Here is a 17348-nt window from a genome sequence, read left to right as displayed (position 1 = left end):
GTGGTAAATTCATATGATACCCTGATGACTTAAAAACAGCAACAACTTGCTTTCAGGACAGGTTTGATGAGATGAAACCAGAAGATGCTCAGTGACACCCTGACATAGGATCTGTACAAAAACCAAGATCTCCATTACAGAAACCTGACTTCAACAAGCGTGATTGAGGAGAACTTTTCTGGGACCATAAAGGAAGACTTTGGAATTAGACAACTTAGTTTGCATGGAGCTTGTAGAGTTGGTCTTATGGCAGAATGTTTCATGGGCAGGGTCTCCATTTTCCTATTGTTAGGCCAAAGGTTTTTCCTTTCTATTTCCCCCAACTTTTGCTGTACCTATGCTAAAATACTGCCACCCCCCTTTTCTTCTTCTTTTATTAATTTTTTTCTTTTTTATCTTCTAAATAGGGGTTCCTGCCTTTTTCTTCATAGAACCTAGGGACACGGATTACTTTGTTTTATCTCAAATTTCTGCATTTTTCTATAAAATTAAGAAGAAAAGAAAAAAGAAAGAATGGAGGCCAGGGCCAAGTGGTCTTAGATGCATTGGTAGAGAAAAATAGGACAAATGAAGTTGACCAGCAATTCAAAGCACAATTACTGACATAATATTGCTCTTGTGCTGCCAGGCCTTCTGGCAAAAAGAAAATGTGGTAGGGGAGGGTACTCACTTTAGCACCAAAAAGTCCCACTGATATCAGACCAAACACTACCATGTCACCAAAGGGAATCATAGAGGAGTGGTGAAGTCATCAGTAAAATGGTAATTTTAGGTGATGGATACAGCAGGGATGTAATATTTTCCATTGTGCAAGAAGTCTGGCAGCTATAACTCTGCTCACAAATGCAATCTCCATGTTTGTACCAGGCCAGTTCCGTAGACTCACTCTTTTCTAGAATGAGATGTAAACCAAGCCATGAAGAATCCTGGGTACACCTGCCACTTAGCAGCAAGCTGATAATCTTGGGAGGAGGCTCTGCTGAGATCACACTTGCTGTATCCTTCAAGCAGCTTCACCATTTCGCCAACAGCCCCACTTCACCATCCCTCTATGATTCCCTTCACGGACACCAAATATCCAAACTTCAGGGATGCCATTTTGGGGGCTAATTGGAATGAAGGCTTTTTGGAATGAATGTGGACACTTTCCCCAGTGTTGTTTTGCACAGCTGTTTGGGTAGAATTTTTTTAATATCTTTATTTAAGCACCATGATTACAAACATGCTTGTGGTTGGGTTTTAGTTACAAAAAAGAACACTCCCCTTCACCAGTGCAATATTCCCACCACCAATGCCCCCCAACTCTCTTTTCCCTCACCCCTTTGTCTGTATTCAAGACAGGCATTCTACTTCTTTTTTTGGGGGGGGGTTCACACCTGGCAGCGCTCAGGGGTTGCTCCTGGCTCTATGCTCAGAAATCGCTCCTGGCAGGCACAGGGGACCATATGGGATGCCAGGATTCAAACCACCATCCCTCTGCATGAAAGGCAATTTCTCCGGCCCCGGCATTCTATTTCTTTCATTCACTTTCATTGTCGTGATAGTTGTCAGTGTAGTTATTTCTCTAACTAGACTCACCACTCTTTGTGGGAAGCTTCTTCTTCCTTCCAGGCCTTTTCTCTATTGTCTTTGTGTATTATTACAATAATGTCTTTTGTTTTCTTAAAACCCATAGATGAATGAGACTATTCTGTGTCTATCTCTTTCCCTCTGACTTATTTCATTCAGCTTAATAGTTTTCATGTCCAACCATGTGCAGGAATATTTCATGACTTCATTTTTCTGATGGCTGCATAGTATTCCATTGTGTAAATGTACTAAAGTTTCTTTAGCCATTTATCTGTTGAAGGGCTTCTAGGTTGTTTCCATATTCTGACTATTGTAAATAGCACTGCAATGAATATAGGTGTGTAGAAGGCATTTTTGATTGTTTTTGTGTTCCTAGGGTATATCTCTTGGAGTGGTATAGTCAGATCATATGGAAGTTCAATGTCCTTTTTTTGCTTGTTTGTTTTGGTTTTTGGACAACACCAGGGACGCTCAGGGGTCACTCCTGGCTATGCACTCAGATATTGCTCCTCCTGCCTTGAAACATCAGGGGATTGAACTGCTGTCCGTCCTTGGTTAGCATGTGCAAGGCAAACACCCCACCACTTGTGCCACTGCTCCGGCCCAATGCTAGTTTTTTGAGGAACCTCCATATTGTTTTCCATAAAGGCTGGATAAGATGGCATTCCCACCAACAGTGAATAAGAGTTCCTTTCTCTCCACATCCCCACCAGCACTGATTGCTCTTGTTCTTTGTGAAATGTGCCAGTCTCTGTGGCGTGAGATGGTACCTTATTGTTGTTTTGATTTGCATCTCCCTGATGATTAGTGATGTGGAGTATTTTTTCATATGTCTTTTGGCCATTTGTATTTCTTCTTTGAGGAATTGTCTGTTCATTTCTTCTCCCCATTTTTTGATGGGGTTAGATTTTTTTTCTTATTAAGATCTGTCAGTACCTTGTATATCTTAGATATTAGCCCCTTGTCTGATGGATATTGGGTAGAATAGTTTCTCCCATTCTCCCATTGGGTGGCCTCTGTATCCTTGTCACTATCTTCAAGGAGGAAACAGCACTCTCCAAACAAATGGAAGTGGAGATAAACAGATGGGACTATATTAAACTGAGAAGCTTCTGTACCTCAAAGGAAATAGTGATGAGGATACAGAGGCTGTTTGGGGTAGATGTTTAATGCTCAGGCTTGGAGATGTAGCAGGTTTGAGGGTCACCAGGGTTACTCCAGTGGTGTTTGGATACTACCAGAGCTACCCACCTCCTCAGCAATGCTTGGCAGTCCATATGGTAAAGAGCATTGAGTTTGGGGACTGGTACATGCCAGGCATGTATTCCAGTTCTTTGAGCTTTCATCTCAATACACCTACATTGTGTATCTCTAAACCCAATAATTTCACAGAGCTATTTTCTAGCTAATCAGTGAGGTAACATACATTATCTGTAGAATGTTCATCAATTTTAATTTTATAATTATATAAGCTCACTATAATCAAAATTCATAATTACTGGGAATTATTAAATAAATTGCAATAGAGAACCCTAGAGATATAGCTCAATGGGTTAAGTCTTGGCTGCACACAGCCCCCTGGAGACTACTAGGAACAATCCCTTAACGATAGAAAGTAGCCCCCGAGCACTCTGGGTATGGCTCAAAGTCCAAAATAAATAATAAAAGAAAAATAAGTCATGTTATTTTCTCTTCTTTTTGTTTGTGTATTTTGGGGACATATTCAATGATGATTTGGGATCTGCACTCATGAATCATTCCTGGTGGTACTCAGGAGACCATATGTACTGACAGGGATTGAACCCAGGTCAGCCTCATGCAAGGTAAGAGCCCTATCCACTGTACTTCTCTCTGGCCTAAAATTAGAGTATTTTAAGTTGAAATATAAAGCCACTCAAAACTGTTTTCAAAAAATAACAAAATTAACTTATTTATGTACTTTGTCAAATTGTATGTATCTATACATCTCTTATGAAATCCTTTTCTAAGGAAAAGTATGGCTAAATGAAACAATAATAAAGAACTAAGTCACATACTGTACTGTATTAGCAGGTTTCAAAATTGTTTAGACAGTATACACTCAAATCTGTTTGAAACAAAAAGGATATAAAAGAGCTTTTAATATTTCTAATTTCCTTTTTTATTTTTTGGTTTTTGGGTCACATCTGGCAGCGCTCAGGGGTTCCTCCTGGTTCTATGCTCAGAAATCGCTCCTGGCAGGCTCGGGGGACCATATGGGATGCGGGGATTCGAACTACCAACCTTCTGCATGCAAGGCAAACATCTTATCTCCCTGCTATCTCTCCGGCCCCAATATTTCTAATTTCTAATTGGGAAAACATTTTCAGATGAGCTACAGTTATGAGATTAAGAAGCAATTACACAAATAAGTAAAACACTTAATCTATATGAAAATTTAATGAGAATAAGCATTAAAATGATTAAATTTATTATGAAAAAGATGGTACTATTTTGATGAAGTATAGACAGCAGTTAAATATGCTTGAGCATAGTTAAACAACCTGTCATCTGATAAGTTTATTCAAATGGTTTTTTGGTTTTTGGTTTTTTTTTTTAGTAATTACACAAGGGTTCAGAGAACTAAAAATACAAAGGTCAAAACTCATCCAAACCCTCCAAAACATTGGGGTTAATGATCTAAATTAGAAAAAAAAAAAGCTTTCTCTAAATATATTTATTCTAATACTTGCATGATCTTAATGGGTTATGTAACTTATAAACCATCAAAATAAATGTTAAAATTAACTGATAAAACAATACTTAAATAACCAAATATATTGATCATTACACTTTCACTAAATATACCTATTAGTAAAAACAATGTCATTAAATTAATTTTATTACTTGTTATTTTGTTTTGCCTTTTTTTTTTTTTTTTTGCAGTGCTGGGACTTGAACCCAGGATTTTATATATAGGATGTATGTGATCTGTCTCTCATTCATATTCCTGACCTTATTTTAATTTTTTTGGAATAAATATTTTGTTCGTTTGTTTTTTGGGCAACACACAGTGGCACTCAGGGGTTATTCTTGGCTCCACACTAAGACATCATTCCTGGCAGGCTCGGGGGACCATATGGGATACCAGGTATCAAATACAGGTCGGCTGGATGCAACGCCCTACACACTGTGCTATTGCTCTGGCTCCTGGAATACAGTTTTTTCTTTTTATTTTGGTTTTTGGGTCACACCCAGTGGCACTCAGGGGTTACTCCTGGCTCTGCGCTCAGAAATCGCTCCTGGCAGGCACAGGGGACCATACGGGATGCCGGGATTCGAACAACCATCCGTCCTGGATCAGCTGCTTGCAAGGCAAATGCCTTACCACTGTGTTATCTCTCTGGTCCCTCCTGGAATAAAGTTTTTAAAGCTTTATTAAAAGCATTCTAGTCTCACTATATTATTTTCAGAAGACTCAGTTTATTAGCAATTCAAAGATTATAAGTTCAGCTTATGATATTTAACTTTTCAATTGATATAACATTAGATTACACCACTGTGTTTGTTTCAGAAGTACAATTTCACAGCTCTTTAAAGTATATGTTATCACCCTGAAAATACCATCTAAGTATCTGTCAATTGCTTCAGAGTTGGAAAAAAATACCAAACATACCCAAATTCATATGGAAGAAGTGCCTGGTGGTTATGTTTACAAAATTAAGATGTTCTTTTCATTACCATTAACCATTTATATAAATATTTTTAATATGGCTAAATATATATTTTCCTGATATCAACTGAGTTAGCCAGCTGAACTGAAGATGTTCCACATTTTGCATTAAACAGATGGTATAAAAGCCAACTGAAATAATTTAATTGGAAAAAAAATTTTTTTTTGGTTTTTGGGTCACATCCAGTGGCGCTCAGAGGTTACTTCTGGCTCTGCGCTCAGAAATCACTCCTGGCAGGCTCAGGAGAGCATATGGGATGTCAGGATTCGAACCACTGTCCTTCTGCATGCAATGCAAAAACATCCTACCTCCATGCTATCTCTCCGGCCCCTAATTGGAAAATTTTAAAAGATCAGAAAATTCTATTTCTTACCTTTTGTTAATTTTTTGGACCATACCTGGTGGCACTCAGGGGTTATTCTTGGCCCTGCACTCAGAAATTGCTGCTGCAGTTTTGGGGGACTATATGGGATGCCAGGGATCAAATCCAGGTTTATCTTGGATCATCCACATGCAAGGCAAACACCCTACAGCTGAACTATCAATCTGGCCCCCATTTTTAAAATCTTTTTAAGCCCAATAATCATCAACATGAATAAAATCATATGGTGTTAATATGCCTAAAAATTACATATTCAAAGTGTTCTTGTCTAAAGCAGGAGTTGGTAAACTATAAATATTTATTAACATTTTTGTTATTCTTATTTTGGGGGAGAGGTGTTGGGTCACAGATGGCAGTGCTCAGGACTTACTCCTGGCTCTGTGCTCAGAGATGATTCCTGGGAGTACATGATGAACTATGTTTGGTACTGAAAATCAAACATGGGATGGCAGCATACAAGGCAAGCACCATATCTGCTGTACTATCTCTCTGTTCTTCACATCTCCTTACAAAGTATTGTAAAATTGCCTCTATATAAGATAACATCTGTATTATTTCCTTTCTTCTTCCGGTTTTTGGTCCTACTTGGAAATTCTCAGAAGTTACCCCTGGTACTGTTTTGGGGGAATGGATGGAATGCTGGGAATTGATCCTAAGTAAGCTGTGTGAAAGGCAAGGCCTTACCAGCTGTACCATCACTCCAAGCTCCATATTATCTGTAAAATTTCTTAGCCAGCCTTCGATGAAGATGTAATTCATGGCAACATAGAACAAGCAAACAAGTGATGTTGTGCTTTCCTATTCCTTCCAGACCTATAATCTTCCCTCCACTTTGACATACCCGATGTACACAGTTTGTTCCTGGTTCTGTGCTCAGGGATCTCTACTGGAGGGCGCAGGGAGATTGTGGTGCCAGTGGAGACTGAATCTGTGTTGTTTGTGTGCATTGTAGGCACCTTATCCATAGTATTATCTCTCCAGCCCTAGACTTATAATGTTAATTCTTTCCTCAAAGTATAGCATTTTTTCTTTACAATGTATGTGACTGCAAACTAAGAACCACAATGTTAGATGACATAAAGCAACTTATCAAACAACATTTTAATATTAAGAAGGAGAAATAAGCTACTTCCTATCAGAGGTCACTCTCTGTTTAGAGTTGGCATGTTCTCCCATGTCCATACAGGTTCCCTCTTGGTACTGAGGGTACAGATGGAGAATTTGGCCCACAGATGGCTGCCATTGTCTCAGTCTAAGTGAGTGAGGGCATGTGTGAATTCTTGACAAAAGGGTGCCCATGTTCTACTTTATTCCAAGCTGCTATGACCTGAACTGGATTAAGGGTTTGGAGAATAAAGGAACATAAATTAATATTAAAAGTGCTTTTGGGGGGTTGGAGAGATAGCACAGTGGTAAGGCATTTGCCTTGCATGTGGCCAACCCAGGATGGATGGTGGTTCAATTCCTGGCATCCTATATGGTCCCCCGAGCCTGCCAGGGCAATTTCTGAGTGCAGAGCCAGGAGTAACCCCTGAGAGATGCCAGATGTGACCCAAAAAACAAAAACCAAGCAAAAAAGTTTTTTGGGGTGTTTATTTAGACATTTGTGAATATTTTCTTACCAGATATATACCATACAACTTAATAAATTATTTATATCAATTTCGCTTTTTATATATTCACTCTGGTTATATGTCAGTTTGCTTAAAGTCAGTTTCCAAGAATCAATTTATGTTAAGGGCCACTTACTATGTTTACAAATTAGAATCTCTTTTGAATTTCCCAGTGGTTCTCAGGGATCTCCAAACAATATATAAAGATCCATAGGGGGAGAAGGGGCTCATGTGGTGCCTGGCATAGGTTTAGAATTTGAAAACTCTGTAGTCCAGTTTTGTTGAACTAGTTCCTAGGCCCCTATACTCATTTTAAAAAAAAATGAAAGAAAGAAAAAAGATGCTGGAGAAACAGACCATGGGTATAGTGCCAGTCATGCACACAGCCAATACACGTTCAATCCCTGGTATCCCATAAAGTCTCCTGAGCACCACCAGGAGTTATTTCTGAGTGCAGAGCCAGGAATAACCAGTAACCATCCCCAACTATGGCTCCAAAAAAAAAAAAAAAAAAAAGAGAGAGAGAAATTCTCGGCCCAAAGAATGTCTCAGTGACAAAATGTCTCTGGATTGCAAAACTGAATTTGTCCTAGTGCATCTCACTTGTATCATGTATCGTGGTGGCTCTGCTGTTTAGGACACCAAAAGAATAGAATGGCCATAGACTGTCTGATCTGTGGCACACCATAACCAGTTGCATTTAGTTAGAACCATTGCAATGAAAGTGTGTGACCTCCAGCAAGTACCAAAATTAAAGATGCATAAACACTATGGCCAGGAATGTGAGACCAAAAAAACACATATGAACACCACAGTAACTGCTGACAAGCATTAGAACTAAAGGACTGTGATTCATCATATATGAACAACATTGGCAAACAAGATGACCATGAAATCCCTGGTTATCATAACGCTACAACAAAGGTAAGAAAAACTATTTTCTTTCTATATTCCAATAGATATATCAGACCATACCATCAAAAACACATACATTCTGCAAACCTCCATGTCAAAGAACCAAAAAAAGTTTATATACAGTAAATGAAACTATTAGAATTATGCCAGATTCCATAATTAGTATCTCAGTTTGCTAAAATTAGTTTAACCATAGCAAAACATGATATGGCCATCTTATTCTTAATAATAACACTAGGGATACTTTATGGAGATTGGCCACATTCCTCGTATAGTCACTAGCAAAAATCTGTGATTATATAATTGGTATAAATTAAATTTCCTATCTTATTTTCTTCACTCAACTTATATAGACTTGAGCTCCTAATCAAGGAATATATGTATATATTTATATATATTATCTTTATACTGACATATAAAATATTTTCCTTTTTATAAAAAGGTAAAGTTGAGGGGCTGGAGAGATAGCATGGAGGTAGTGCATTTGCCTTACATGCAGAAAGACAGTGGTTTGAATACCGGCATCCCAATTTGGTCTCCTGAGCCTGCCTGCTAGGAGCGATTTCTGAGCATAGAGCCAGGAGTAATCCCTGGACACTGCTGGATGTGACCCAAAACAAAACAAACAAAACAAAACAAAACAAAAAGTTAAAGTTGAAACTTTAGCAGTGTGTATAAGAGATGAAATAATTCAAGATTTGAAAACTACTGATCTTGGGGCCGGCATGGTGGCGCTAGAGGTAAGGTGTCTGCCTTGCCAGTGCTAGCCTAGGACGAACCGCGGATCAATCCCCCGGCGTCCCATATGGAGCGACTTTTGAGTGCATAGCCAGGAGTAACCCCTGAGCATCATCGGATGTGGCCCAAAAACCAAAAAAAAAAAAGAAAATTATTGATCTTGTTCATTATATTTCCCATATAGGAAAAGGTCACAACTCTGGGAAGAAAAGGTAATTAATTATATGGTCTTGTACTTGCTGATTCAGAAAAATCTATAGCAATAATGGACTGGAAATGAGAAAGAAATGCCATCTTCTGTTCATCTTCAACTAAATCTATGCAAATGAATTTGGGTATAAACTGCAAAATAATGAAGCTGTGGCTTTCACAAAAAATGATCAATTAAATATGAAAGCAACATAAAGTCAGTTTTTCCTCATATATAACAGCTCAGCAAGTCCTGAGTATTTTAAAATATTTAAAATGTCTTGACCTTTTTGCTTAACTCTGATTTAAAGTTTAAGCTTTAGCCAGACATGTTTTTCTAAAAGTCTTCTCAATGACTTCTCTTTAGTCTCACTTCTCTTTGACTTTCATATTGTAAAATAACATGATCACATCACAACCATACTGTACACACAAAACATTTGACATGTTATCATTAAATCATTTGGAATAATTTACTGGTTTAAGAATTAGAATCAGTTACATCATTCTTCTTTTTTTTTTTTTTTTTTTGGTTTTTGGGCCACACCCGGCAGTGCTCAGGGGTTACTCCTGGCTCTCTGCTCAGAAATGGCTCCTGGCAGGCACGGGGGACCATATGGGACACCGGGATTCAAACCAACCACCTTTGGTCCTGGATCGGCTGCTTGCAAGGCAAACGCCACTGTGCTATCTCTCTGGGCCCAGTTACATCATTCTTAAAATGTTCCTCAAGTCCCTTTCCAAACATGGCTAACTTTATTATTATCTCTTGTTTTAACTGGAATTGTAGTAACCAGTGAATAAGAATCTATTAACTACAGCATATTGCACTAACCTCACATAATCTAAATTTTACACACTGTTAAGACTAACAAGTATTAACTATTGTTACAGTTTTCTTCACTGTATTATCCAAAATTAAAGAAATAAGATAAGGAAAAGTTAAGGAAAGACTCCATGGAGGAGGTGAAACTTTTGCTGGATGAATGATAATAATGGGATTTAATGAAGTGAAGGTATCAGACATGAAAAAAACTACTGGGTAGGGAATGGAAAGGGAGTTCCCAAAAGATAATTGTAAAGATGAAGAACTCTAATAGTGAGGAACACAGCAAGAGACAAACTTGGCTAGGGAAGTTTGACTTCCAGGATAGATTGTCTCGAATGCCAAGGAGAGGTATTTAAATTTGAGATACCAACTAATAATCAAGGGAGATATTGTGTAGGATTATTACAGCATCTGATGTGAAAGAAATTCAGTATTAGGCATGTGAAAGGGGCACAAGTAACAAGCTAGAATATATTTTGAAAGAAATTATAGATCTTAGAGACTGCAGTAAAAAGAAAATGAAAAAAGAAGAGTAGATTCTAACTTTCAAAACCTTAGAAATGGTAGTATCACTAAAACAAACAAGGGAACTAAAAAACAAAGGGTTAGGTAAAAGAAGATAGTTTTGATTGTCTTTGATAGATTTAAACTATCCTAGTACAGTTACATTACCCTAAAGCTATTCTATAAATTAGCAATAGGATGAACCCAAGAAATCAGAGTGAGACTAAGTAGATAATCTCTAATTGATTTATATCTATTTAAAGACATACTAATTTAGATCTTCAAAACTCTAGTCCAGGGGGCCAGAGAGACAGCACAGCAGTAGGGTGTTTGCCTTGCACGCTACCAATCCAAGTCAGACAGTGGTTCAAATCCCGGCATCACATATGGTCCCCTGAGCCTGCCAGGAGCAATTTCTGAGCACAGATCCAGGAGTAACCCCTGATCAGGCACTGGCGAGTGTGACCCAAAAACAAAATAAAACTAAACTAAAACTCTAGTCCATACAAAAGCAGAAATCATTTCTTTATTCTACAAATAAAATCATGTTTAGAGTTACAGTTTTAAAGAAAGACCCTTCTTTCAAAACATATCACAGCATGAAGCAAAACTGAGGTCTTAGGGATATATAATTTTTTTGGAAAGTTAAAAAAGAAAAAGAAATGATCTTTTGAAGAATCACATAAAATGAAAATGTGGATGTGAGAGGTCAGAAATACCCAAGGCATACTGAAAAGATTAGGGAAAAAAAATTGAAACCAGAAAAAAGAATAGTCAAGAAAATCAATAAAAGAGTACTATATTCACCTAAACACCAAAGCAAAAGATGATGAGGATCTGTCAGAACACTTGAGGGTTGTAATATTTTTTTTTTGTTTTTTTTTTGTTTTTGGGCCACACCCAGTAACGCTCAGGGGTTACTCCTGGCTATGTGCTCAGAAGTTGCTCCTGGCTTGGGGGACCATATGGGACACCGGGGGATCGAACCGCGGTCCGTTCCAAAGGTTAGCGCAAGGCAAGGCAAGCACCTTACCTTTAGCGGCCACCGCCCGGCCCCGAGGGGTTGTAATATTTAAAATTTTAATTGTTGAATATAAAATGTTTTCAATATTAAGAAATTTTCCATCTGGGGCACAGGAAATAGCCTAACAGAGCAAGGGCCTCTGTTGAAATCTCAGACCTTACCAACCTTTTCCTGTCTCTGGACTAGGGAGCCTGAGCATTCAAGTAACAGCTGGAATATCACAAGGAAGTACTCCTAGGGACAGGGATTCCTTCCTTCCTTCCTTCCTTCCTCCCTCCCTCCCCTCCCTCCCTCCCTCCCTCCCTCCCCCTCGCTCCTTCCCTTCCTTCCTTCCTTCCTTCCTTCCTTCCTTCCTTCCTTCCTTCCTTCCTCTTCAGTCCTCCTCCCTACCTTCCCTCCCACCCTCCCTCCCTCCCTCCTCCTCCTCCCTCCCTCCCTCCCCCCCCCTCCTCCTCCCTCCCTCCCTCCTTCCTTCCTCCCTCCCTCCTCCCTCCCTCCTTCCTTCCTTCCCTTCCTTCCTTCCCTTTCTTTCTTCCCTTTCTTTCTTCTTTCTTTCTTTCTTTCTTTCTTTCTTTCTTTCTTTCTTTCTTTCTTTCTTTCTTTCTTTCTTTCTTTCTTTCTTTCTTTCTTTCTTTCTTTCTTTCTTTCTTTCTTTCTTTCTTTCTTTCCTTCCTTCCTTCTTTCCTTCCTTCCTTCCTTCCTTCCTTCCTTCCTTCCTTCCTTCCTTCCTTCCTTCCTTCCTTCCTTCCTTCCTTCTTCTTTCTTTTTTTTTTTTTTTTTTTGGTTTTTGGGCCACACCCGGTGATGCTCAGGGGTTACTCCTGGCTATGCGCTCAGAAGTCGCTCCTGGCTTGGGGGACCATATGGGACACCAGGGGATCGAACCGCGGTCCATCCAAGGCTAGCGCAGGCAAGGCAGGCACCTTACCTCTAGCGCCACTGCCCAGTCCACTTTCTTTCTTTCTTTCTTTCTTTCTTTCTTTCTTTCTTTCTTTCTTTCTTTCTTTCTTTCTTTTCTTTCTTTCTTCTTTCTTTCTTTCTTTCTTTCTTTTCTTTTTCTTTCTTTCTTTCTTTCTTTCTTTCTTTCTTTCTTCTTTCTTTCTTTCTTTCTTTCTTTCTTTCTTTCTTTCTTTCTTTCTTTCTTTCTTTCTTTCTTTCTTTCTTTCTTTCTTTCTTTCTTTCTTTCGTCTTTCTCTCTCTCTTTCTTTCTTATTTCTTTCTTTCTTTCTCCCTTCCTCCCTCCATCCCTCCTTCCTCCCTCCCTTCCTCCCTCCCTCCCTTCCTCCTTCCTTCCTTCCTCCCTTCCTCCCTCCCTCCCTTCCTCCTTCCTTCCTTCCTTCCTCCCTCCCTCCCTCCCTTCCTTCCTTCCTTCCTTCCTTATTTCCTTCCTTCCTTCCTTTCTTCTTTCCTTCTTTCTTTTTTTTTTTTTTTTGAATTAAAAGTCTTTCACAGTTTACATTAAGTTAAGGTACAGTGACAGTTAGTGACAGTGAATTAGGGCAATTCCCATCACTAGTGTTGACCTCCCCTCCACCACTGTTCCCAGCATGTATCCCATAACCTCCACGCTTAGCCCCCGGACTGCTAGTGGAACAGGTCCCTTTTATGTATAGCTTGTTGTAGATTGGGGTCTCTTGATTCAACTGTCGATTGACTTTGGGTTGGGTATTTAGATTTTGAAACATTTCTTTTATTACCACTTAGTGCTCATGAGACCCCTTTGCCCTGTTATATTACACTTTTTTTTCCCTAAATTTGTAGGACCTAGAAATATGAGGCAAAACAAGATACTCATGTTCTGTAGATCTATAAAAAAATAAATGGGCAGGAACCTCTGTCTCAAAGCTATAATATAAATTTAAAAAGAGAGGAAAAAAGAAAAAGAAAGAAAGAGATAAAAAAAGGGGATGATGTGACAAGGTTTTTTTTTTTTTTTTTTTTTTTTGCAAAGGCATAGTAAGTATTGAGGAAATTAGAAAGGAAATCCCCTTGGCCTAAGAGATGCAGGATGTCTCCACCATTGAAGTATACTGTCATGAGACCAACTACAGGCTCTGGACATATTCATTGTCAAACCCCAAGGTCTTTCTTTATGGTGCCAGGAAACGTTCTGCTCAGTCATGGTTGTCAAAGTCAGTTCTCTGTAGAGATCTTGGTTTTGCATAGATTCTAGGACAAAGTCTAGGATAGAATCTTTCTTTATGGTTCCAGGAGAAGTTCTGCTCAGTGGTGGTTGTTGTAGTCGTCTTCTGTAATTAGTGATCTTGGGTTTTTGCACAGATCCTAGGATGGAGTGTCTTCTGACTTCAGCTCACCATTAGGTAACGAGGTAGGGCAACCAGCCCTTAGATCAAGTTGTTGCTGTTCTCTCATCATCAAGATGTTGTATGAATCTACCCTGGTGCAAGTTGGTGCCACAGCAGTATTAGGGACTTCCCTGAGGGGAGTTTGGTTCCTGGTGCTAATGCAGGGAACGGTGCCAGTTCTAAGGTTGGCATCCAGGGTTCGGGGTTAGACGATCAATGTCTGATCACATGAGGTCTAAGTTGGGTGCTCATGACAAATATTTAGGGTAGAAGGTGCCCTTGTATTATAAAATTTATGGGTTTTTATTCCTAGTAGATAAGAACTTGTTTCTATATATAAGATTTCGCCATTTTAGTATGCCAGGCCAGGAATTTCTGAGAAGAACCACAAACTCCACCAAATGTCTAAGAAAATACAGCATCATCACATCACTAATCATCGGGGAGATGCAAATCAAAACAACAGTGAAGTACCATCTCATGCTACAGACTCTGGCATACATCACAAAGAACAAAAACAAGCAGTTCTGGCAGGGATTGTGGATAAAGGAACTCTCATTTATTGCTGGTGGCAATGCCACCTAGTCCAGCCTTTATGGAAAACAACTGCTCAAAAAACTGGACATTGATTTCCCATATGATTCATCTATATCACTCTAAGGGATATACCCTAGGAACACAAATACACAATACAAGCATGCCTTCTGAACACCTATCTACAATGCAGCGCTATTTACAATAGCCAGAATCTGGAAACAACCCAGACGCCCGACAACAAATGAATGGCTAAAGGAACTATGTACATATACACAAAGGAATACTATGCAGCTATCAGGAAAAATGAAGTCATGGAATTTTCCTATACGTGGATAAACATGGAAACTATTATGCTAAATAAAATAAGCCAGGGGGAGAGGGGATAGACACAGAATAGACTCATTCATCTATGTTTATTAAGAAAAATAAGACAGGTATTATAATAATATCCAGAGACAATAGAGATGAAGGCTGGAAGGTCCAGCCCACAATATGAAGCTTTGCCACAAAGAGTGGTGAGTTCAGTTGGAGAAATGGCGTACACTGACAACTATCATGACATGGTAGTAAGTGAGAGAAATAGAATGCCTGTCTGGAATACAGGCAGGGGGTGGGGAAGGAGAAAGGATGGGGGGGCAATGGGTGGTGGGAAGGTGTTGCACTGGTAAAGGGGTGAGGGTGTTCTTTTTTATAACTGAAACCCAACTCAAACATGTTTGTAATCATTGTGCTTAAGTAAAGACGATTATTTCGAAAAATACAGCAATCATACCTTGTATGCATAAAAACATTTTTTTAAAATTTTGGGGTCACAGCCCTATGGTACTCAGGGGTACTCTTGGCACTGACACTCAGGAATCACTCCTGGTGAGGTATAAGGGGGACCATAGGGATGCCAGCAACCAAACTCAGGCTGACTGAGTGCAAGGCAAGCACTCTACCTGCTGATACTATCACTCTGGCCCAAGTAATCATTTTTCTATATAAAATACAATAAACAACACTTAGATAAAGTTCTTTTGGGGGTAGACTTTTTAAATTAATTAAATAAATGTTTTTGGTTTGCAGTCCCACACTCAGTGTTACTGTATTAGTGTTTACTTCCTGGCTGTACACTTAGAGATCAGTCCTGGCAGAGATCAGGAAATTGTGGTATCAGGAATCCAACCACAGTTTTCTAACTGAATGTATCATCTCTCCTGTCCTGGAAATCTTTTAAATAACACCTCAAATTCATTTCAACATGACCCAAACTTGCTAACTCATCTTTTGTACTGTAATACAAAAATTTAAAACAAACATTTTTGGCTTTTACTTCTTCTACAAGTTGAGAAGTTTTGCTAACCATAAAGTAGTTTGGTTTTCTGTGAGGATCTATTGTACTAATTCTAAATAAAGTCCAGGAAAAGGAACAGGATGAAGCGGTTAGGGCAAAGTGTATATTTTGTATGTACTGAGGCCTTGCATTTGATCTTTGACACTGAAAACACAAGTTAGTAAAAAAAAAAAAAAGGAAAGAAAAAGAAAAAAAGGAGAGCTACAAACAGGCAAAACTATATGTACCCAACTAAATCACATGAATAACAATTTACCACGTTCAGAATTATTTTTACACTAATAGAGATAATGTGGTGATTTATCATATAGTCAACTTCTGCTTTAAGCAGAAGTAACATTTTTTGTGTGTGTGTGTGGTTTTTGGGTCACACCCGGCAGTGCTCAGGGGTTACTCCTGGCTCGCATGCTCAGAAATTGCTCCTGGCAGGCGACGGGGGGACCATATGGGCTGCCAGGATTCGAACCGTATGACCTTCTGCAAGAAAGGCAAACGCCTTACCTCCATGCTATCTCTCCGGCCGCCACATATTTTCTTTCTACCAATGGCAGGCACAAAAAGTATTTTCAGCTCAAATAATTTTGGTTAGTGGCATTTTGAGATGCAGAGCAATCAACTTTGGACAAATCAAGTTATGTAAAAGTCCATAGAGATCATATTCAAAAGTTCAAAATAGTTCTCAACAGCCAGTGAATTAAAAAATGTACAGATAGAGCTCATTGACTTGCTACTAGACCTTGTTCAAGTCTCTGAAAAGAGTTTTTTTCCAACTTTTCCATTTCGTTCAGAAGTAAGATTCTAATCTGTCTGCTGTGTCCCATGTTGGCTCCTAGAAGACTTGAAATCTTGCAGAGCAAAAACTCCAAAATTGAAGAAGCTACCCCTAGGAAACAAAGAACAATTTTTAAATAAAATGCATTTACCTTAACCTTCCTGAGACTGACAGCGATGCTTAGATGTTCTAAATATCTTTGGGTCCATGTAAGAATAACCAGCAAGGAACGACTCAGATAAATCAGCAAAAGAACAGCTGTCCCCTTTAAGTGATCACAGTAAGAGCAAAGTCAAATTGCTGTATTACCGATTCTAGCAATTAAGAAAAACAGAGCAAGGGTAAAACAACACACACACCACAACTCATACACACACACACACACACACACACACACCCCACACTGTCCCCTTTATGTGATCACAGTTAAGACTGAAGTCCAAAATTGCGAGTATCATCGATTTCTTTCAATTAAGGAAAACAGACAACAAAGGTAAACAACACACACACACACACACACACAAAACCTAAAGCTTCTTCAACAGAAAAGTCATACATTTTTTTGGAAAGTCTCTAGTTGGGGGTTGGTCAGAAAAATTCTCAATTTCAACATACACACAAACACACACACACCCTAAAAGTTTCTCCAGCAGAAAAAAGGGGGGGGGGGTTTAAAAAAATTCTCAGTTTCAAGACACACACACACACACACACACACACACACACACACACACACACACACACACACACACAAAACCTAAAGCTTCTCCAGCAGAAAAAGGAGGGGGAGTAGAAAAATTCTGTTTCAAGACACATGCACACACACACACACACACACACACACACACACACACACACAACACACACACACATTCTCAGTTTCAAGACACACAAAATCTGTTTCAAGACACACACAACCTAAAGCTCCTCCAGCCAGCAGAA

At 39.1% G+C, this 17348-nt stretch overlaps 1 protein-coding gene across 1 annotated transcript in view; it reads right to left on the bottom strand.

Annotated features, from left to right (window-relative positions):
• AGL (amylo-alpha-1, 6-glucosidase, 4-alpha-glucanotransferase) overlaps nucleotides 1–16511 on the bottom strand; it is a 74703-nt gene extending 58192 nt beyond the window's left edge. The window contains exon 1 of the mRNA XM_049765837.1: nucleotides 16371–16511. Coding sequence (XP_049621794.1) covers nucleotides 16371–16455 — 85 coding nt within the window. The 5' untranslated portion in view covers nucleotides 16456–16511. The remainder of the gene's footprint in view (nucleotides 1–16370) is intronic.
• Nucleotides 16512–17348: the final 837 nt, after the last annotated feature.

This window comes from Suncus etruscus, chromosome 19 (assembly GCF_024139225.1).
Source record: "Suncus etruscus isolate mSunEtr1 chromosome 19, mSunEtr1.pri.cur, whole genome shotgun sequence".
Lineage (NCBI taxonomy): Eukaryota > Metazoa > Chordata > Mammalia > Eulipotyphla > Soricidae > Suncus > Suncus etruscus.
This window is presented reverse-complemented; position numbering and strand designations above follow the sequence as displayed.